This window comes from Spinacia oleracea, chromosome 3 (genome assembly GCF_020520425.1).
Source record: "Spinacia oleracea cultivar Varoflay chromosome 3, BTI_SOV_V1, whole genome shotgun sequence".
NCBI classification, from domain to species: Eukaryota; Viridiplantae; Streptophyta; class Magnoliopsida; order Caryophyllales; family Amaranthaceae; genus Spinacia; species Spinacia oleracea.
Genome location: NC_079489.1, coordinates 159,661,908 through 159,685,915, shown reverse-complemented (window position 1 = coordinate 159,685,915; position 24,008 = coordinate 159,661,908). Strand labels below are relative to the sequence as shown.

General features: G+C 35.9%; 2 protein-coding genes across 3 annotated transcripts; one reads left to right on the top strand and one right to left on the bottom strand.

The window, feature by feature from the left end:
- Positions 1-1,106: 1,106 nt before the first annotated feature.
- LOC110777771 (transcription factor bHLH49) lies at positions 1,107-5,321 on the top strand. Of its 2 annotated transcripts, none has more exons than XM_021982360.2 (9): positions 1,107-1,428; positions 2,150-2,985; positions 3,052-3,285; positions 3,385-3,450; positions 3,527-3,595; positions 3,990-4,061; positions 4,177-4,383; positions 4,793-4,880; positions 4,955-5,321. In XM_021982360.2, exons 2-9 carry the CDS (start codon positions 2,242-2,244, stop codon positions 4,990-4,992), a joined length of 1,518 nt encoding a protein of 505 aa, XP_021838052.1. In that variant the 5' UTR covers positions 1,107-1,428; positions 2,150-2,241; the 3' UTR covers positions 4,993-5,321. The 2 variants fall into 2 exon arrangements, with proteins under 2 accessions (XP_021838052.1, XP_021838053.1); XM_021982361.2 differs by having other exon boundaries at positions 1,129-1,428; positions 4,180-4,383.
- A 280-nt stretch (positions 5,322-5,601) lies between these two features.
- Positions 5,602-13,607, bottom strand: LOC110777770 (heat shock protein 90-5, chloroplastic; the record flags this gene model as incomplete). Its single annotated transcript, XM_021982359.2, has 19 exons — positions 5,602-6,125; positions 6,222-6,311; positions 6,762-6,867; positions 6,947-7,121; positions 7,239-7,341; positions 7,601-7,855; positions 8,660-8,737; positions 8,854-8,946; positions 10,312-10,452; positions 10,530-10,634; positions 10,770-10,844; positions 10,928-10,969; positions 11,427-11,543; positions 11,875-12,018; positions 12,114-12,194; positions 12,331-12,424; positions 12,511-12,636; positions 13,069-13,142; positions 13,230-13,607. Coding segments are annotated over 19 exons (2,463 nt in total), but the record flags the coding sequence as incomplete, so codon positions are not given.
- Positions 13,608-24,008: the final 10,401 nt, after the last annotated feature.

The window sequence follows — 24,008 nt, the reverse complement described above, 5'->3', positions numbered from 1 at the left end:
GTTGTATAGTAATTCCATCAAGATGAAGAAAAATAGCATGATAGTTTGGTTTCTCTTTAGTTGTTAGTCCAGACTTAAGTTACTCAAGGTGGCTACAAGATTAGCTCATTCTCAAGGTGTCTGCACTTTAAAGCTCATTCTCAAAATGCTTCTTTGTCTGCTCTATCTAACATATGGGGTCTGAATTTGTTAATTATAATAATATTAAAAAATTCAAAGAGACCCTTTATCTTGGTAAATTTGTATCATGCATGTTAATAGTTCAATTTTGGAGCATAGTAAAAGAGAACTGATCCATCTTAATTTTTTGATGAAAGTTAATCGTGTTGCTTGCTTGCTTCATCAAGATTGATGACATTTATTAGTATCTAAGTGCATATAGGGATAGAAAGTGGTTAACTTTTGCATTTGCCTATAGTTTTTTCCCAACTTCCAGGGAGTATAATCTCATAAGTGGTGACAAATTGTTCTTGTTACTCTATACTGTAACGATCAGATATTAACAAGTGATCAGTGTTAATTTTGTTTTGCAAGGATTATATTTTTGGTGCGCTATGAGTTGATACAGAGTTGATACGGAGTTCATGCGGAGTTGATACGGAGTTGGTGCAACCTTATTTAGTTAGTAAAAGTAAGGTTGTATTGTTTAAGCATTTTTAGTAAAAGAAAGGTTGTATTGTTTTTGGTTAGAATGAAGTACAATATGGTGAGGATGCATTGCAGTAGGCAACAATGGAGTTTCTTCCTTTTCATGGGTTTTTATCTTGTGGAATTGTGTAATTACTATTTGTTACAGTGATGTTGAATGAGAAACGTTCGTTTTTTAGAGAAATGAGAACCGTTTTAGTGTTAAACAGAATTAAGAAATTGTTAACTTATTAGTGTCTACTGATTTATTAAATTAGGGGCCCACCACTTGAGTTAAGGGTGTAGTTAACTCACCGGAAAAGTTAATGAGGTCCTTAAAGGTGAAAAAAAACTTATGAGGTCCTTAACGGTGAAAAAATTCAAACGTGAGTCCCTAGTTGTATGCTTAACTCTTAATTATCTTGACAGTAGCAGTGGCGGTGGTTAATCATCAAGAAGCTCTCTTTTTAATGCAGGCGTGGGTATAAATGCAGGACCTTTGCCATTACTCTTTCCCTTTTCTCTTTCTAGCTTCCCTTCTTTTTCTCTCTTTAAAAAATTTACAAAAACTTTTGCTTAATTTCTTACCAACTACTGTACAAAAACTTCACATTTTTTTGCCCCTGGACGTTTAATTGACAAAAACCAGCTTCTGGGCAATACAAAAACCATATATAATCAGAGAAAAAAAGAAGGTGAAATGTTTGAAGCCCAAAAAACTCCACATTTGAATAAAGTTTTCTTCAGTAAAAATCTTCAATGGCGGCCAGAGTACTAAAAGTAGCTCAGAATCTGAAATGGGTATCTTTAATCTTCTCACTTTTAGTTGAATTTCTTTATGATTCAGAGAAAAAAGACGGGGGCCTTCATTTACTCTGATTAGGGTTTATGTTAATTTCCAATTTTCAATTTATGAGGTTGTCATTTAACATGCTGAAATCAATGAATTCGTACAAATTGACTACACTTATAGTCTTATTCTGCAATTTTCTGTGTGTTTGAATAGATTCTTGTTGAGTATTAATTGGTAGTACCACTTTTAGTTGATATACATGTTAGTCCAGTCTGTGCTTTTTTTGAGAAGTTGTTGTTTGCCAGTTAACATTGATTGGGGGTGTGATCTTAGTACCTAGAAGTGGGTACAATGAGGTTTCGAATTAATGATGTTATGTTGCTATCAGAGCTGACAATTCGAGTGACCGGGTCGTGTTCGTGTTTGGTCTAGTGTTCATTTCGAATACATGGGTACTCTTGGTTTTGGTTTTAAAGATGTTATGTTGGTTGAAGTTGGTACCTGATTTTTTCCCTTTCCTTTCCTATTTCCCTCTTTTTATAGTTCTTCTTTGTGTTAATTGAGCTATTCTTTGGTTGTTGTATGTGGTGGTGGGGAACGGGAATCTTTGTCGCTGCCCTCTTAAATTTTCTGGACTTCGCTGCTATTCAATTTTTTGGTCTTATTATTTTTGATTTTGAACTTGTTTTTAAACTGCTTATTTTTGGTGGGTTCTTGTTGGATTTTCAGGTTTCTGATCTTAATTCAATTAAGGCATTGGGATTCTTGTGAGGTTCGTTCTTCTGTTGGATTGTTGCTTTTGTTGATAAATTGAAGTTGGTATGGATATGAATGATAAGGATAAGTTGGAACTAGAAAAGAGGAATGAAGCACCTTTGAGTTACCACCCCTCTGGCGTATCAGCTGATTGGCGATATGACATTCCCAGTTTCGCTAATTCATCAATGGGTCCAGTTCCAAGTGGGAATTCTATGGATGTTTGTGGAGATGCAGTTGGTCCATCCTGTTCCTCGGGTTCAATGGTGGATTCATTTGGTCCAACAACAGTTTGGGAACATCCTGTTAACACAGGCTTCAAAGAAATGAATGTTCATAATGTTTCTGATCCTCTATTGATGCTCAAAAGTGGTTTGTTTTTACCAAGCATGCTGCCTCATACCTTATCTCAGTTTCCTACTGATTCTGCTTTCATTGAGCGTGCGGCTCGGTTTTCTAGCTTCAGTGGGGGCCACTTTGGAGAGATGTTGAATCCTTTGGGCATCCATCAGTCTGATAATCCTTATATTCGAGGGGGGGCTATGATGCAAGGTCCACAAGAAGAGGTAAATGCCTTTAAAACCTTGGCTGGTAGACATCCTCAAAAACCTGAGGCAAGCTTAGACGAAACAGAACATGGGAATGAGACAACAATGGTAGAAAGGTCTAACGAAGAAGCCAAACAAACTGTTTCTATGTCTGGAAATGACTCATATGAACCTCAGTTTAGTGGCGGCCTTGCCCAAGAGGAAGGGGTGCAATTATCAGCTAAAGCTGAGGGTGCAAAGAAAAGAAAAAGGGGTAATCAGGTAACAACAGACACTACTCTATGCCTTAGTTTTTCTCTTTCGGTATTGATTTGGTTTTCATATTAGGATGCTGCTGAGGCCGAGCAATCCAATGGAATTCAGCAGGGTTCTGTTGAAGCTAGGAAAAACAATTTAGATATCCAAAACAAGGAGGAGCAGATTTCAACACCAACTGGCAATAAGTCTAGTGGAAAAAATGTTAAACAGACTTCTCAGGCTTCTGATTCAGCAAAGGAAGATTACATACATGTGAGAGCACGAAGAGGGCAGGCTACTAACAGTCATAGTCTAGCAGAAAGGGTATGAATTTCCTTATTGATTATGTTAGGTGGATATTAAAGTTTCTCTTTCCTTGTTACTGATGCATGCATACGGGATGATCATTTATCTTGATTATAGGTTAGGAGAGAAAAAATCAGTGAGAGGATGAAATTTCTTCAAGACCTTGTACCTGGTTGCAGCAAGGTGATTTCTGTACCTACTGTCCTGTATTACCATGAATTCATTTTTTGAAATCCTCAACTAAAGCTCAGTTTCGCAGGTTACGGGCAAAGCAGTCATGCTAGATGAAATTATTAACTATGTACAATCGTTGCAGCGGCAGGTTGAGGTATAGCTTTTTGTCGTTTTTGTAGACATGCATCAGTGTGAAGTCTTTTTATTCAGGGATATATGTTATCATTCTACAGGCTAAATGAAGTTTGTATCATTAGGAAAATGATATATACAGCCCTAAAGGCTTTAGATAAGGAGCTAAAACGGAAATATTAAGTAAAATCAAACATCAACATTAATTACACCGGATCGACTCGTAATTTTGTCTTGCATTCCTAAATTTATTCCAAATTGGGTAATGTTTGAAATGCTTATATATCAATTCGTTATTATGTATCAGTACCGTTATTTCAATGCATGAATATTCTAGCTATCTGCTGCTACTTCACCAGTGTTTGCTTCAAAATCTTGATCTTATTTTTCTCATGTTGTATTTTTTTCCCTTCCAGTTTTTGTCAATGAAACTAGCAACAGTTCATCCTCGACTGGACTTCAACATTGAGCGTCTTCTCACAAAAGATGTGAGTACAAATTAAATGGTTTTAGTTGGGAAATTGCCTAAATGAAGAGTGCATTTGTAAACAGACTTATAAGCAAGCTGAATTATGTTCCTGATGCTGTATATATTTTTCACAGCAGATGTTTTCAGGAAGAGCTGGTCCTTCATCTGGTCTCGCTTTTTCTCCAGTTATTCAAATGCCTTACTCTTCCCTAAATCAAACTCAGCAACCCATTTTGCCTCCGGGTCTGTCTGGCACTGGAAACTCTTCGGATATACTGAGGAGGATGATTAGTTCCCAATTATCAAATATGGGAGGAGGGTATAGAGAATCCGCTCAGCAGGTATTTCTTTTTCTTTTTCTTTTTCTTTTTCTTTTTCTTATATACATAGAAGAAGACTTGGTTCTATCACGTAACTTTGACCCATGCCCAATACCTTATCTGAATAACCTAACCTAAACCAACTGTGCTCAAATTTATATGACCCGATTTGACCTGGAAATTGTTGTGCTAAATCAATATTAATATTTGCAGTATTGTAATATGCTAATTGACAATACAGACGAACTGACCTGGAGTTTCTGCAAATGACTCGATCACCCGAGTGTGGTCCATGTTAAAGAAAATTGATATGAAGGACCTATTTGCCACTCTGGATATTGAGAATCTTTCTTGTCTGTCATGTTTGATGCTAGGAACTTGAAGTTTTTCTTGTAATTAGATATTAATCTGTATGTGTTGGTTCTAACAGCTACAGAATGCATGGGATGGCGAGCTTCACAATGTTGTGCAGATGGGTTTCAATGCCAGTTCTCCCCATGACAACCAAGAAACAAACTGTTAGAACTCGAACTCTTTAGAATTGTTCTTACACCATTTTCGTTGTCTAAGGTTTCCCCTTTGATATCTCCAGGTTCCGTGCCAACCAGTCAAATGAAAGCTGAATCTTGATGTTTAAATGCTGCTCATATGAGTTTCTTGCTGCCAGATGTTGAAGGGAAGGAAACTGTTATCTCTAGTATAAAGGAAACACCTCAAGTACAAGTTGTATATTTAACAACTCTGTTTCTTGGAGGACATATTCATATTTTGTTGTGAGCTTTTGATGCAATGTACATTATTTGAAGAAAATATATAATAACGCCCTTTCGTGGTTTAGCACAATTCTGTATTCTTGTTGAGATTTAGGATTTAGAGATCTTTGTTCTCGTGCTATTAGGTAATGAAAATGTAAAAATTATTAAATCTTTCTCTTTAGCTGTAATGGTGGATACATATTATCATTGTTGTTTTAGAACTTAATTAATTTAGTTGTAAATGAGTAAGTGTAATCCTTTTAAGTTGAGATAAGTTCAAATATGTTAGAAGAAAGACAAAAAAGGGTTCAATTTTAAGGTGAGATGAAATTCAATGCAGTTTTTTATTATGAAATGAATATGAATTATTTTGAGTTTGCATCAAAACTGTTGCATTTTTCATTGATAAAATAGCAACTTCAACATTTTGCAATGATGCACTTATTACTACATTCGCCTAGGACCCTAAGTAGATTGTTGGAAATGAACTTAAAACAAGAATTACTTAGACATAGAATCATCTGAGATTGTCATGATACCTGTTCTGTTTCATGAGTAAACACCTTATATAAGATGCAAATTGAACTCGACACATTGTTCTTTTGTAGATGATAACTAATCTTAAATTAGCTAATTTGATATCTTAGGAGAAAGAAAAGCACTAACTGATAATCAACTTTCCTCTAAAAAGGAATACCCTGTACTCTACCATGTCTACTATAGTCTAGCTATTACTTCCATCTTCCATACAGTTCCATGGAAGGTATAAATGTTGAGTCTACCAACCAAACAATAAAAATGTTAATGACTAGAATCATCCCATCAATCTTGCCATGGGTCATTTTCCGTTATGACTTCCGAGGGCTCAACCACTTGGGAATCTGCACTTGCACTTGGCTCTTCTGATGACTTTTCTTCTTCTTCATCATCTAATCTGCCCCATCTCCCTCCAAGGGCCATTGTCATCATCTCATAGATCTTGTTTCCCAAGTCCGTTGGGCTGTCAGGCTGGGACAACCATACATACATACATATATAGCTTGTTATTATTTATCACATGCCCAGTTTAATTGTATTAGTATTTATTTCAAAACTGAAACTGACCGTGAATCCACTCGATACAAGGGCTGTTTCATATAAGAGGTCAACAGCTCTTTTGGCTTCGCTGCTGTCCGGTTCATTCTTGCTGGCAGCCTGCATGCACCAAAAATTAAAATAAAACATTCCATTAAAAAAAGAGAAAATTAGGATTCCTTTTCTTTGCAGGCCATCGATCTAAGATCAACATGGAAACTACAACTCCTCAGCTACTTTGTTCCCATGAAAGGAATTTCCGGTCAGCTTTCAGCATGCCCATCCCCGAACACAACCAAAGGAGGGGAAGGGGAAGGTGAAAGGTGGAAAGGGATTTAGTCAAGAACAGATGTTCTAACTAGCACGAAAGCCTGTCATTTATTTACTCCCTCTGTGTTTTGACAAGTGTTACAGAGTACATACTAGTTTTAGTCTGCTTTCTTTAACACTAGGTTCCACTTTCTCTCTACTTTTTCTTAGTAATTATCACTCAATAAGATACCGGGGGGTTTTATTTACTTTTTCGTTCCCCTCAAGTTTATCATTGTATATTACAACACATAGACTTACGTGAAGGTCTTTAACAATAGGATGATCAGGATTGATCTCTAATATCCTCCGACCCCTCATGAACTCCAAGCTTGAAGTGTCTCCAAGAGTTTGTGCCTTCATCAACCTGAAGGAGGCAATACATACAATCATCAAACCCATACACAATTTTGAAAGCAAGAAGACCCAAAACAAAATCACCATACCTTTCCATGTTTGCTGACCATCCAAATTTCCCAGAAACAAGCACGCAAGGAGATGAAGAAAGACGATTAGAGACTTGGACCTTTGAAACCTTATCACCAAGTTGTTGTTTCATCCAGTCACACAGAAGATTGAATTCTTGTTTAGTCTCCCTTTCCTTTACTTCATCCTCATCACCTGAGGAGAAATATTCATCACGTTGAAAATCCATGATCATGTTGAATAAACAGCCTTCACACAATACGGGTAATAGTCAATACAAAAATCTACACAGGTCTGGAAAACAAGTCTAACCAAGTTCCAGGTCTTCCTTGCTGATATCAACAAACTTCTTCTCTTTGTATGTCTGCAGGTTCTGGATGGCAACCTCATCTATTGGCTCAACTAAGAACAGAACCTATAAACAGCAATCACCAGTTGAGCAAACCATCAAAGTGATAAACAATCAATAATGATACAACCAAGTGGAAGAACCTTCCATCCAATAAGCCAAGTGCGGAGTGTCATTTTATTACTAGTAGCTAATCTATGGTAAATGCAAGTAGAACTAATCAATTAATATAAATATAGCTCAACGAATATATATACACGTCAGTTCATCCAGAAATTGGATACCTAAAAACCAGAGAAATTTTAAGAACATAACAATCACATACCTCAATATCCTTTTGTAATAACTTCTCTAAGAACGGTGCACTCTTTGCACTTTTGAGGCTGTCTGTTGCCAAGTAGTAGATAGCATTTTGTTTCTCACCCATGTTTACAACATACTCATCTAAGCTTATCAAGTCTTCTTCACTCTTTGATGAGTAGAACCGCAAAAGAGGTGTGATCCGTTTGTGGTTTCCAGTGTCCTCGATACAACCCAGTTTTAGAAACTTACCAAAGTTCTCCCAAAATTTTTTGTAGTCCTAAAGTAAGTTCAGACATAAACAGTTTGAGAGAAAGACTTCAGCAGAAAAAAAGGAGCAGACAATTAGCAATTCATGGACTATGAACAAGGGTGCAGAGCATGGTGCATCCAAAGAACATAAGATATATTATTTTATTATATAACTTAAAGAAAAATTTGGTATTTACTACCGTAAAAATACGTCACTTTTGTATTCACTACCTTATGAAAAAGTTATTATAATTTACTACCTAAAAGTATGTTTTGTTTTGGCTATCACTTTACTATTATCTCATTCTAAACTTAAGATATTCGTTTCTTAATCGTTTTAAGTGATCTAAAGCTCATTATTCTCATTTTTCTGTAAAAGTTTCATAGAGAACTGTTTCAAAACTCATCTGATAACTCACAAATATTTTTTAATTCGTTTGATCTTTTACAAAATGTCAAGAGCACGATCTCTATAAAATCCTTACACATAAAGGAGTAGAAAGAGTTTTGAATCACTTGGAACGAGTAAGAGAAGAAAGAGATGTCCTAATTTTAAAATGAGAAAATCATTAAGTAGTACTGATTCAAAAACAAAAACATAATTTAAGGTCGTAAACAACAATTTCACAAGGTAGTAAATACAAAAGTGGTGTACTTTTAAGTTAGTAAATACCAAAAAAATCCTAAATTAAAAACATAATCATATTCTTTTAACATAAAGGCATATTCTTTTCCACAAACATTTGTGTTCTTTGGGTGCACAATCTGCACCATGCTCATTGTACACCCTTGTCCACCATCTAAATTGCATACATCTAAGGATACAACTAACCTCTTTATTTTCACTCTCTGATAACTCTTGCACCATGTCAAATGTCTTTCTTACTAGTCTTTTTCTCATGATTCTTACCTGCATCACAAATAAGACAATGTTCAGAACAATAACAGTACATAAACTAAACATTTACGAAAAACCAGCTAGAATGAACAAAAAAACATGAAACGAAATTGGGAAGTAGGCCTTACAACTCTGCTCTCTTGAAGAATTTCCCGAGAAACATTAAGAGGAAGATCATCGGAATCCACCACACCTTTCACAAAGCTCAAATATCGAGGGAACTGCAAAGCAAATACAAATATGGCGATAAAAACATGCCCACAACCACGGCCAAGAAACATGTAATCCTTGATAACGATCTTTGAGAGCCACCTTTTTCTACTAAACATATTGCGGACAACATTTGAAACTCAGACTGGGCTATTAGTGTCAAACTCAGTTGAATATCCGCAAATACACCTCCTAAACTTACTCAGACTAGGCAATTTACTATCAAAATACAAGCCTGTCAAACACCGCAACTCGTGGCCATTTTATGAAAAAATTGCATGTCTTAAATGCAAAATGAAGTATGAGTGTGTATACCCATGTGTGGAGTGTCAAGAATCCTACACAGATACCGAGAATCTGGATTCCCGTAGGGTGTCCATGCTTTTGTGATACTTCTTATCAAGATAGGACAACATCAAATACTAGCTTAAATTCTTTTCAAGGTGCCTAGTTCAAACTCTGAACTGCAAAGCGCAATGTATGGAGACATCATGCCCCAGACTGAAAAAATTCACCTCATGATTCAACTACCAAATGTTTGAAGGGGAAAGCCATATTTCAAATTAGAATGTCTTCAAGATGGCTTATTGGAATAAGGAAACCTCCAGATCAGCATTGAACATAAAGCATAAACACAGCTAGACCTTAAGATTCGCTGAACATAGAAGTTCACAAAATACAGGACTTCTTTTGGAGAATTTAAGAGTCTCTTCACATGGCATATGTGATGAAGTTATCATTCAGCAGGCACTTGTTGCCAAATCTATCTATCAAATCAATTATAAGAGAGAAAACAATGACACAACCATTTCATTAACCAATCAGATAAGAAAGCAACTTTCAAGCCTCTACAAAATACCCATTTACCCAGTCATATATTCAGCCTTCAATTTGTACATTTCTAACCCCGCGTTAGTTTAAAATATAGCTTTCTCGTGATTATTTACTGATTATCTTCTATTTTTTACTCCACTGACATCACTCGTAGTTATTTCTACAACTAGTTACTGATAAATAACTCCATTTCAACCCTAAACTTGACCCTCCTTTTACCCAAAAACATAGGAGTTTAATAATGTGTTGATAAACCCTCATCAAACACAGGCTCCGCTTGTCTTTTGCACTTGTTACTTGTTAGATCACTTTATGTTTTTAAAAATCAAAAAAAATCTCAGCAAAAATATACAAATATCCTCGGTCACTCTGCCTGAGTTCCTGCGACATCTACAGAACTGAAGTGCCACGTATAGCATGAACAGAAAACATAATCACCGTATCACCTTTTTGTACCGTTTTTAAGAGGGTCACACTTGCTTAAGTAGCAAAGGGGATTCTAAGAATGGAAAGAAATGAAGAAAAAAGTGCGAAGAACCAACCAGTTCACCATCAAAATCATCCGAAATAAATACTCGTTTTACGTACAACCGTATGTTCTTTGTCTTCGGACTTGTAACATCTTCATTATTCATAGGTGCCATCCCAGGGATATAGAGCACACTCCGAAACTCAACTTCTCCCTGCATAATATCCAATCATGTCAAGAAGCACAACAATGCGCAGTTGAAGCACGAAACAAGGAAAACGAGATGTGTACCTCTGTCATGAAGTGAGTACATGTAAGTGGGTCCAGGAATTCACTGAATGTTCTCTTGTAAAATTCATAGTACTCATCCTTTGGGACATCTTTAGCGCTTCGCATCTATGGCATGAAGTTAAATTGCATAATGTCCAACGGTTTCTCTTAGTACACTTAGATTATGCATAGAAAAAGTGTCCATAAAAAACTGTCACAGTTGTAGATGAATGCCCAACGAAAGAAGAGGAATGCACTCACCCATATAGGCTTGGTCTCATTGGTCAACTCCCAGTCCCAATATTTCTCACTGACAGTCTTCTTTTTCTTTTCATCCTGGAAGAACAAAAGTTTAAGCAAACTAGCAAAGTCCCACTACATGACATAACAGCTTGAAGTTTAACCAGAATGAACTCTACCTCCGGTTTCTCTGCTCCCTCTTTCGGTTCTTCTTCCTCCACCTGCAAGATGGAAGTTCACATCATATTAAATCTTTAAAATCAAACAAATGCTTACATGGTAGGGGTGTAACATTCTTTGGACTCAATCCATACATCAATTCCAGTCAACTCATTTTGAAATGGTAGGGAATAATAAGAAAATTATTGACTGAATTCTGCTTTGGTTTAACTTGTATTTGGAGTCCAGCCACTCGAAGATCTGGGATTGTAAACCCCGTTTGATGATTTAATAGCATCAAGTAACTCTCTACTATCAGATTTCCCAAATTCTGTTCTTATTTCTCGTCTGACATCTCTATTTCTCAAATTTTTCAATCTATTAGAAAAATCTACAGGGGATATATTTAAACCAATTACAGGAGTCCAATTTATTTTGGAAATCAAACATAATAAGTTGCAATGTAGGCATTTGTATTGCATGTTACTCATAATACATGCAAAAGGAAAAACGGGTTACCTCAACAGTCCTTGATTTTTCTTGCCATGTGTAGATGGGAAAAGAAACAAATTGTGAATAGTTTTTCACCAAACTTTGAATCATGCCAGGGTCTGAGAATTCATACTTGTCATCAGGCTGAAAGGATATTGTAATGAAAAGAATTAGAATATAGATGTGCAAGAAGACCCTTAAGTTTCCTCACAGGCGAGAGACAAGCAAATACAATTATGCAATTTCACAGGGTTGATTAAGTAATAAAACGGAATATTCTGGGCTACAAGTGTGCAGATATACAGTTCTAGCTTAGATAATAATTCATCGTCTAGCCAATCTGCAGATTGCAGAAGTTATAGAAGCAAATGCAAATAGCGCAAACATCAAAGTTACCACAAACATGAAAGCATTTTGGCCCCCTGATAAAAAGAAAATTGTACATATTAGATCAGGAAGTAAAAAATAACTATACCCTTAGGTACAATGTGATTTCCGTTCCACGCTTCAGGATCTTCTCAGGGTCAGTTTCTTCCCTGATCACAAATGAGCTACTATCAGCTACTGCTTCCCAGACATACTGCTTGTCGGACCTTGGGCTTTTCGTGGACACGACAACCTGATGAGAAACGAAGTTTCTAGTTTAAACTATGTCTTTTTTATAAACTCCATACTGTAAGTAGCAGCAAAATAATGTATACAGTATCTCAGTACCCTATCTGCAACCAGAAATGCGGAGTAAAATCCAACACCAAATTGTCCAATTAAACTATTGTCAGCACCATCTTGGTTTTCCTGCACGTGAATAGACATTACTGGAAATAGGGAACTGAAGTATGTGAAAAGGATTTTTTTTTTTTATAAAAGGTATCACACACAGATCAGTTTCATTACAATATACAATTATACCACCAAGAAAGGTTTCAAGTACCTTCAATGCCTTTAGGAACTTTGAGGTGCCACTCTGTGCAATAGTTCCCAAGCAATCAACAAGCTCCTCTTTTGTCATTCCAATACCGGTATCCCTAGTGATGAAGGTGAAATGGTGAATACAAAGTCATAATTTAATCAGTTGCAGCATATAGACAAGATGAAACAAAGGAACACATACATAATTGTGATGGTCCCGTTATCTGGATCAGGTTTGATGCGTATTTCAAGATTTCCAGCTTCCCCGAGTAGGGAGGGCTCGGTCACACTTGAAAATCTGAGCTTGTCCAACGCATCACTTGCATTACTGAGCATCATATTGAAAAGCAATCAGCACATGATATTGTTATCATATTGTCATTCCATATTTGTTGAGAAATGCAAAAATATGCATAGAGTAATCAAAATTGATCTAAAGTAATTTATGCAAATAACGAAGCAGTTATGGTGGGTCTTTTACGAAAGTTTAGAAACATGTTGGACATTTTTTAACACAAGCATAATCCATCAAGGTAACACAGCAACAAATAGAGAGAATCATAAATCATTTAGTCAGCATCTAACTTTATTATTGTCAAAAGTTACAAAATGCAACTACGATGACCACTTGTGAAGAAAAGCAGAGACTAAAGCAAGCAGACGAGATACCAGAATGAATATAAAACTTCTAAGGTTTCAACTTCTATAGCATTACATTAATTAGTTGTCAAATGAGAAATGCATAATCTTAGAAACAAACCTAACAAGTTCTCGAAGAAACACTTCCTTGTGGCTGTATAGGCTATGAACGATTAAATCCATCAACCTACTCACCTGCAATAACAGAAACAGAAGGGGAAAAATGCAATTATTCAAAATTGGAATTGAATACAAAACAAATGAAAAGAAAAGAAAACCCACCTCGGCTTGATACTCAAACTTCTCACCAAAAGCCACCTCTTTTTCGGCAACAGCAGCATCACAACGAACAGATAACTTATTGGAATTTTTCTTAGAAATGCTAAATTTGGGACAATTTCTAGGCAATTTATTATGTGGGCAAAAGTTGGTGCTCAAATTCAATACTTTGTTGTGGGTATTTTTGAGGGCAAATGAAGAAGATGAGGGAAGTGAAGCCAAAGAAGCAGATGTCATACTTCTAGGTTGAAAATGTTGAAGACAAGTGAGAACTGAGGAGTGAAGAGTGAAGAGTGAAGAGTGAAGAGTGAAGAAGCCCCCCTCTGCGCTTCTGAGCTGTGAGGGTTTTAGGGAGAGAGTAGAGGGTTCTAGAAATGGAAACGGCCAAATTTTGGGTTAAGGGTGAAATAGGGATGTCAATGAGCTGATACGCTCGTGAACACCTCGTGAATAAGCTCGGTCAAATCTCGTTCATGAGTAAATAAACGAGCTTGAACAAAAAACATTAAGCTCATTTAATAAATGATACTAGCTCGAACAACCTAGTGTTCGGCTCGTTTAGGCTCGCGAACAACTTGTTCGTGTTCATTTATAAGCTCGTTTAGAAGCTCGCGGACAACTCGTTCTTGATCGTTCAAGCTCGTTTATATTAAATTTCTAAAAAAAAAAAAATTTATAGTAAATATGATAAAAATATTAATAAATAATATACTAATCAAATTAATCATATAATTATGCTAAAATTATGGGTGAGAAATCAACTATATACTAGTATACTACCAAAACCATATTATTTCCTATTCTTATTTCTTCGATCAAGGATCTACTAGAATTCTTAAAGATCAAAACCCTTAAGTTTATGTTTTATATTTTATAATTTTTTAAAATAATATTTCGTTTATTCGATTTTGCTTGTTTATTAAGGCTCGTTTGTTAAAAGTTCGTTTATTAAGGCCCGTTTGTTAATAGCTCGACTCGAAACGAGCTTGAACTTAAAGAAGCTACTCGTGAGCTAAGCTCGAACAACGAAAAACTTAAATGAGCTGAGCTCGAACAGGAAAAATAAAAGCTCGGTTAAGAACGGCTCGAGCTCGAGCTCGAAAATTTCTTATCAAGCTTAGCTCGAACAACCAAATACTCGGCTCGACTCTGCTCGTTGACATACCTAGGGTGAAATACTGAAATGGGTGTGCAGATATTTTCCACATCAACAATATTACTGTATCTTTTTACAGGGCATTTTATTTTATTCAAAAATAAGATTTGGAATTATAGTACAAGAATAACCAAACTCCACTCTTAGGTTTTGTTTGGTTGAGGAGATTTGGGAGAAAAAGAAAGGAAAGAAAATGGTTTTATTAGGTTTCCATGTTTGATTAGATAAATTACATAGGATTTGATAAAAAAGAAAAATAAATGAGAGGAAAGATCATTTGTAAAAATTTCAGCTTCATTTCCTACTAAAATTGGAATGATTTGAGATGGAAAAAAAATTAAGAGATATCATTTATATTTTTTTCCTCTTCCCATCATTTCCTCCCCTTAAACTAAACATAGGAAAATAAAAAATTTCCCTTCCCTTTATTTCCTTCGCTTAAACCAAACATAGGAAAATAAAATCTCTTTCCCTTCCTTTCTTTTCCTTTCTTTTTGCTTTCTTTCTTTTCTCTTCCTTTCCTTTACTAATAATGAACCAAATAGGACCTTAGGGTAAGTTGCATCAGAGATCAGAGTAACAAGTCTTAGGGTTTAGGGTTCTATGAAAGATTAACAATAAAACTTTGAATACAAACTTGAGATGCTAACTTGATCTCTTCATTAAAGTTGAGCACATTTCTTTGAATTTGTATTACATAAAGAATGTGACCAAATCCCCGAAGTGAAAGGGCATTGAAAAAATAGATGCTCAATATATTCCTGTGTAGCATTACAAAAACAACACAACATATCAATTTGCACATTTTATCTAGCTAACCTGTCTTTAGTAGTCTTCTCAAAATTGCCAACCAAGTAATGAACAAGCTATAGGGGAAGCCTTGTTATTACATATCAACCTCTCCCATGGAACCGCAACTGTAGGACCTTGCAAGCGATGATACAAGAGCCTAGTCGAGAATTTAGAGCATGTTGTCACGGAAGGGTCTTTTGACCGCCCGCGCGGCGCCTGAAGCCCGAGGCTTGATCCAGGCCAGCCTACCCCATATGCGCAACAAGCATTGAACACCACAATAGCAGAGGAAACAATAAGCAATGATACTTGTAATACCTCGTATTTTTCCGTAATTATAAATATATTTTATTATATTTATAAAGTATTTTGTTATATTTATAAAGTATTTTTATGAATTTAATTCCATTTAATGAGAATTAAATGTGTTTTATTTTTAAATACTTTAATTATTAATTAATTACAAAAATCGTATTTTTATTTAAATAAATTCAACGAGTTTATTTAATCGGGATTTGTTGGGTCGTATTTTGAAAACGAATTTATTTTAATCAAAGCCTAGTTAAATTTCCATGATCCAACAAGGCCTGCAAGGATTAATTTTAGTCAAGCCTGAAAGTAAGCCCAACTCAAAACTCCCAAAACCTAGCCTATGTTGGAGAGAAAAACTATAAATACACCCCCTCATTAAACCCTCACAAAATTTTCAGCAATCTCTTCCCCTTCCCTTCGTCCGTCTTTGCCTTCGGCCCCAAGCAACATGCGTTGCTTGGCTTGTTGCTTGCCCGCGTGCCGCGCCCCTTGCCTCGCCTCACCTCGCAGCCCGCAGCCCAGCCTCGTGCTGCTGTCGCTGTTGTTGCTCTCGCCCAGCACTCGCGTGCCCCCTCTCTCGCCCAACACTCGCGTGCCTTCCTCTCTTGTCCAGCGCCCAGCACTTTGTCGTTGCCCCTCGCCCACGCTGCTCGTGTGGTGCGCGCTGCCGAGTGCTGTCGTGCGAGTGTTGTTGTTGTCGTTTCTCCAACGCCCCACACACACAACACATCAATTGTTGTGTGTGTGTGTTGTTGATTGGTGATAATCAATTGTATACTTTTAAACTTTTAATTTTCAGTTTTTAATTTGTTTTAATTATTTAATTGTGATTATTTAATTATTTGGGTTATTCAAATTGATTGGAACGGTTATGAACACCGTATTTTATTATTGTCGTATTTAAATTGATGAGATTGATTTTAATGTTTGAAATTATTATTTTCAGATTTAATGAATTAATAAAGTGTCAATTTTTAAGGTCAAAACATGGTTTGTATGATGACCTATTATTAGGGTTTTAATTCCAATTGATTAGGCGATTGATTCACATAATTTAATGATGATATAAATTATGGGAATCAACTTAAATTTTCAGATTTGTTTACAAGCTTTAAAGAGTTGATTTTTAATGGTTTTTAAGCTAAAAAGTCAATGTTTTTATGCTAGTACTTGAGTTGACTATTTGAGACTATTAATTTAACGAATAGCGGTTAATTTCTAATTAAACCAAGGGTTTTAGTTTCTTAAATAGTTGCTGGAAATTTAGTAAACATGATTAATAATTAAGTTTCTCCTTTGTGTTTATAGGAGTTGATTTCTAGTGAGTTGTGATTCGCACAGTGGCCCCCGTACTTAGGTATTCCAGGTACGTACTGAAGGAATTATGTCCTTAGACATTTCCGGCAATTACTAAATATAAATAGGAATTAATTATGAAGATAATAAGTTAATTATTTTAGTAATCATATTTGCTTGCTAGAGAATAAATGTGATTAGTAGGACAATATTGATTGGACCTACAACTAAAATATATTAATCGTATAAGGTCACACATATAAGCATTAATTGGAATGGGCCCAAAAGGCCCGATGAAAACCAGTCTATTAAGGGAAAGATGGTTGGGCTTTGGTTTTGTGTTAACCTAAATCTCTCACATTATAATAGTTATAATGTCAGGGATTTAGGAATTACGTTCATTCAATATCTGACAAAAGGAAAACACAAAAACCCTAATTCTTATTCTCTGAAACGCCGTTCTTCCCAAACAAAGCAAGAGATTGATCGTGATCGTTCTCTTCCGTACTAGCATACGTGGGATTCAATCGGTGCTTGTGTACTAAGTAGAGGAGCAACAAGTGGGGCTCTAAGATCTTCGAAGCTGGCATACGAACGGGAGAACACGCTACAAAGGTGATTATTCTTTCGACTTAATCTGATCTATATTATTGTTATGCATGTGACCCTGTGATAGATGTTAGGAAATTGTTTCCTGAAATTCCGCTTTATGCATCTATATGTTCCTACAGTGGTATCAGTTTTTGCCTCTTGTATAATATTTTATGATCATGATTGTATCAGGGAAATAATTTGTTCCTACACAAAAATTTTCGGATTTTTTTAAATTAAATTCGTTAGATTTTAAATTATTTATTGGTTAATAAGATTAATCAGGGAAATAATTTGTTAACAATTAAATATTTGATTTTAATTTGTTAAATAAATCTAATGATCATCTACTAATTTTTATACAATAGCCGAAATTTTTTGATAATTTTTTAACTATTTTTCGGAATTTTTGTATATTAATTATTGAATTTGGTTAATTTTTATATTTAATTCGATTAATCATAAAATTTAAGGGTAACAATTAAAATTCTTGATTTTATTTGTTAAGAAAATTCAATAGATCAGCCTAATAATTTAATTCGAATTTTTCGGATTATAATTGTTATTTTTCTGAATTATTTGAATAAAATGAAATAATTATGCCCTAAATCTTGAATTCTTATTAGATTTAATTTTAATAAAGATTATAAATTGAAATCTGATTCTAACAACCCTAAAATTCAGTTTAAGGTTTGTTAATTTATTCAAAATTTCTGCCATAATTTTCGGATTATCACACCTAATTAATTTTGTTAATCTTTAAACAAAATTGGATAAAGATTAATTAAATTTGGGTAATTGTTGCACAAATTTAAAGAATTACCCACCATGGCTGGGTGGCCCCACCTGCGACGGTGGAGCCACGGTAGAGGGTGAATTAGGTTCGTGTTCCGGCGGTAGCTAGGACGGAGGTCGGGGGGTTTTCGCAGCGGAAGAGCAGCCCTGCTGCTCTGTTATTACTGTGTTGGCCACGATGTCGGTCTTGCTGCCGGAAGTTTCTGGTGGTCGGGTCGGCCGACGTGGCTGATATATGTCCGTGGAGGCTGGCCGGCGGTCTTTGGCAGGTGCTTGCCGGCGTCAAAGTGTTGTCCGTCGAAGGTTTTGAGCAGTTTATAATTGTTATGAAACTACGTTAAAATATTTTGTTTATGTCGAGGGTCTTGGGCTTTTGGGTGGTACATCTCAGCTGTGATACTGCTGCAGTTACCATTATATTAAAAAAAAAAATAATAATAATAAATTGAGAACAGTTTCAAAATCAGTTTGACTTCTTCATTAAAAGGAAAAGTCTGATTTTCCTAAACAACAAGATTCGAATATGTTAGTTTGGAAAAGGTCAAAAGTTTATTTTAATTTAGTTTTTCTAAAGTTAAAATAATTTTATTTTGGTAATTTTGGAAAATAAGATTTTCTAAGTTGAGCATAATTGATGAGTTTCTATTAAATGCAAATTCTTAAATAATGAGATTATTGCCATATTTAAATAAGTAATTGAATTAAAATAATAAAGTTTCCTAAGTAATATTGAACTTAAATTGTTTAAGTTTTTATAATTATTTTGGAAATGCTATTTGCTTATTAACAGTTAATAAGTAAATAATTTGTGTTTAATATAGTTTGATATTATATGCGTGTATAGAATATATATGATATTTTGTTACAGGCAAGTGACTAGTATGGCCCAAAATAGGATAAAAAATACGATCTGCGTATCGTTTTGTATTCTTGTAAAATTTGAAATACGATCTGCGCATCGTTCTGTATTGTTGTAATTTAATTTAAAAGTTTAAATTAGATTATAAAGTTCGTATTATAAGCTCGATGGAGTAAGAAGGTTCAATCAGAAATTCAAGGATGGAGATCCAAGAAAGATGAACAGGAACCCAAGAAGATTTGAGCTTATTTTTTAGGGGCCATACTAGGATCACATTTAATTTTTATGCATTTTATATTGCCTTAAAATGCTTATTGAGTTTATGTATGTGGTTATTTAAAGCAATGTGTTCACTTTTAATTAACCAACATAGTAAACTTAGGTCCCAAAATAATATTGAGTTTAAGTGCTTTTCCATACAACACCTATAAAGCCTTAGATCATGAGTAATAGGTTCTGCCAAAGCAGGGTGTTGCTTATAATTCCGGGGATAGTAGGGTAGGTTTTTGAAACTAATGTTTGGTTTAACTCAACAAAACTATCAAAAGACAAAGTTTTGGGTTTTGAAGCTAAGGGATAGGAAAATACAAAGAGTTGTTAACCTGTCTACCAAGAGTTATAATTAGTTATAATTAGTAAAATGTTTACTTACCTCGAATACTATAAATTAAAGTAGCAGGGCCAAAGGCCGTTTGATTGTAGTGGGAGGGGATCTTGGTTAATTCTTTATTCAATGGGGACTTCTAATTTTGAATAAAGGGTAGTAGTGAATTGAATTTGTTTAATTGCTACTTTTGATAAACATTATATTGAATCTTGCTTTACCATTTTGTTGTAGTTATCATGTCTAGTACAAACGACAACTCTACTTTTAACTTGTGCCCTCTAATTGAAAACAAACTGAATGCACACAACTTCCTACAATGGGAAAAGGCTATGAGAATTGTTCTCAGATCGGAAGGAAAAGAAAGTGTTCTTGACAATCCATCCCTCTTGAACCCCTGCCAGAAAATGCTACTGAAGCTCAATGTCGAGCTAAACAAACTCTCCAGGATAACTCTCTGCAAGTAACATGTTTGATGCTTGCTTGCATGGAACCAGAGTATCAAAAGCGTTTTGATGGTCTAGATGCCTACACAATAATCCAGCAACTGAAAACTTTGTTTCATGAGAATGCTAGATTAGGGAGGTTGCATAGTATTATGGTTCAGGACGAGGGGAACTTACCTGGTGAGCCTGAACATAATGATGTTCTAATGGTCAAGAGAAGTAAGCAGTTCAAGAGTATCAATGTCATAGAAGTTAATTTAGCTACAACTACTTCTTGGGTATTTGATACCGCTTGTGGGTCGCACATTATTGGTAATGTGCAAGGACTAAAAAGAAGTAGAAGCTTGAGCAAAGGTGAAGTAGATCTCCGAGTAGGCAATGGAGCAAGAGTTGCTGCTTTAGCTGTAGGAGATTATTGTTTACGCTTGCCTTCTGGTTTAATACTAGAACTATATAATTGTTATTACGTTCCAGTTATTACCAAGAACATAATTTCGATTCCAATTTTGGATTCGGAAGGTTTTTCATTTCAAATTATGAATAATTGTTGTTCAGCATATTTGAATGGTATGTTCTATGTCTCTGCTAAATTATCAAATGGTTTATATGTACTAGACTTACAAAACCATATCTATCACATAGAAAACAAGAAACACAAACCAAATGATTTGAACCCTACTTACCTATGGCATTGTCGATTAGGCCATATAAGCTCAAAGCGCATAGAGAAACTTCATAAGGATGGAATTCTCAAATCATTTGATTTTGAATCATTTGAAGTATGTGAATTTTGCTTAATGGGGAAAATGACAAAGTCTCCTTTCACAGGCTCAAGTGAAAGGGCCAATGATCTTTTAGCCCTCATACATACTGATGTGTGCGGACCTATGAGTACTTTGGCTAGGGGAGGGTACGGGTATTTCATTACTTTTACTGATGATGTAAGCAGATTTGGATATGTTTACCTCATGCGGCATAAGTCGGAATCCTTTAAAAAGTTCAAGGAATTCCAAAACGAAGTACAAAACCAAATTGGAAAGAAAATTAAAGCATTACGATCCGATCGTGGTGGTGAATATTTATCTCAAGAGTTTGGTGATCATTTGAAAGATTGTGGAATACTTTCGCAATTGACTCCACCAGGGACACCACAGTTGAATGGGGTTTCCGAAAGAAGGAACCGAACTCTATTAGATATGGTTCGGTCCATGATGAGTCTTGCTAACCTTCCTGCCTCATTTTGAGGATTTGCGCTTGAAACAGCGGCATTCACACTCAACAGAGCTCCGTCCAAAGCAGTAGAAAAGACGCCATATGAGATGTGGACTGGAAAAGTTCCAAAATTGTCTTTTCTAAGGACATAGGGTTGTGAAGTTTATGTAAAACGTTTACTATCTGATAAGCTTTCACCCAAGTCTGATAAATGTCTTTTTTTGGGTTACCCAAAACAGACTAAGGGATACTACTTCTACAACCAAAGCGAAAACAAAGTGTTTGTTGCTCGCGATGGTGTCTTTCTGGAAAAGGAGTTTATTTCCAGAAAAACAAGTGGGAGTAATGTATATCTCGAAGAAATTCGAGATGAGCAACAAATGGATGAGGTTCACACCTCGTCAGAGACGACCCAGCATGAAAATGCTTAGGAGGCGGTGCATTCCTTTCACGCGCCTTCTACCGTCCCACTTAGAGATAATCCATGCGAAGTCACTCAACCTAATGAGGTGGAAACTTCCCCTGTTGTTCCCCAACGTAGGTCTAGTAGGACTGTCATTCCGTCAAAGAGATATATTGATTTCCTTTTGACTGAAAGTTCCGAAATAGAGATTTTAGAACATGAGGAACCTACTAGCTACACAAATGCTTTGACGAGTCAAGACTCCGAGAAATGGCTTGAAGCCATGAGATCCGAAATGGATTCGATATTTGAAAATCAAGTATGGGACTTGGTTGCTTTGCCTGATGGGGTTAAACCCATAGGTTGCAAATGGATTTTCAAACTGAAAAAGGACAAAGATGGAAACATTGATGTCTTTAAGGCAAGACTAGTGGCAAAAGGTTTTAGATAAATTCATGGTATTGACTATGATGAAACCTTCTCACCAGTAGCCATGCTGAAATCCATTAGGATAATTCTTGCGATTGCTGCCTTTCATGACTATGAGATCTGGCAGATGGACATCAAAACCTCTTTCTTGAATGGGTTCTTGAAAGAGGATGTGTACATGACACAACCACAAGGTTTTGAAGATCCAAACAGTCCAAGAAAAGTTTGCAAGCTTAAGAAGTCCATTTATGGGCTTAAGCAAGCATCCCGGAGTTGGAACCTCAGATTTGATGAGGCAGTCAAATCTTTTGGCTTCCTTAGAAATGAAGAGGAATCTTGTATATATAAGAAGTTGAGTGGGAGTAGTATTGCTTTCCTAGTCTTGTATGTGGATGACATACTTCTCATAGGAAACGACAAGACCATGCTTGAGTCAGTCAAGGAATGGCTTAAAAGTTGTTTTTCCATGAAAGACCTAGGAGAAGCTGAATACATCTTGGGAATAAGGATCCATAGAGATAGATCCAAAAGGCTGATTGGACTTAGCCAAGAGACTTATATTGATAAGGCTCTTGCAAGGTTCAAGCTGGAAAACTCCAAAAGAGGTTTCATTCCCATGCAACATGGCATTTCACTTGGCAAGACTCAGTGTCCTTCGACACCTGATGAGGTCAAGCGCATGAGTAATGTTCCTTATGCCTCTGCAGTAGGGTCCATTATGTATGCCATGGTATGCACTCGACCGGATGTTGCATATGCTTTGAGTATGTGCAGCAGATACCAGTCAAACCCAGGAGAGGCGCACTGGATGGCAGCAAAGAATATCCTTAAGTACTTAAGAAGGACTAAGGATAATTTCTTGGTCTACGGTGGAGATAATGAGTTGGTTGCCACTGGATACACCGATGCAAGCTTCCAGAGTGACAAAGATGATTTCCGATCACAATCTGGTTTCATATTTTGTCTCAATGGAGGGGATGTGAGCTGGAAGAGTTCTAAGCAGAGTACCATCGCAGATTCTACAACAGAGGCTGAGTATATTGCAGCAAGTGATGCAGCAAAAGAAGCTGTTTGGATCAAAAAGTTCATTAGTGAACTTGGTGTAGTTCCTAGCATTGAAAATGGCATTGAGTTGTATTGTGACAACAATAGTGCCATTTCTCAGTCCAAGGAACCCAGATCGCACCAAAAATCCAAACATGTGCTCAGGAGATTCCATCTTATTCGAGAGATCGTTGAAAGAGGGGATGTGAAAGTAAGCAAGGTTCATACTGAGGATAACGTGGCTGATCCTTTGACTAAACCGCTTGCTCAACCTAAGCATGAGAGTCATACTAGGTCTATGGAGCTTAGGCATATGGGAGAATGGCTTTAGGTTGTTTACTTCATGTTTACAATTGTAAAGACATTTATTATGCTTTGAATGTTTATCAATAAAAGTTCATTCTTATTTAATTGTTTGGTTTAGTATTAAATAAAATGTCCAAATAACTTGTGTTTTCAAATAGGATTATCGAAAATGTTTTGATAATGAAACCCCATAAAGTGAACTGAAATCACAACTTATTAAGTCCCTAGTCTAAATCACTAAATTGGACATAAGTGATTTATGTGAAGACTAGCATGTAATTAATTGTTAGTGTAGTTCCATGGGCTATGGAGACATAGGGATGTCTAATTGATTATATGGATGTATACTTGATGCATTGAGACTTGACCTAACTAGATTCTAAAAGAAGAATCAAACTTCTATATTTAGTGGATTCCTTAGACATGAGTATGTCTTAATAACCACGAGACAATTAGTTTAACCTTGACGCTGTTAAATGTCGCGCCGTAAAAGGAGGTTATAAAGGCAGTGATCAGGTGGGCTAAGAATTGAGTGGG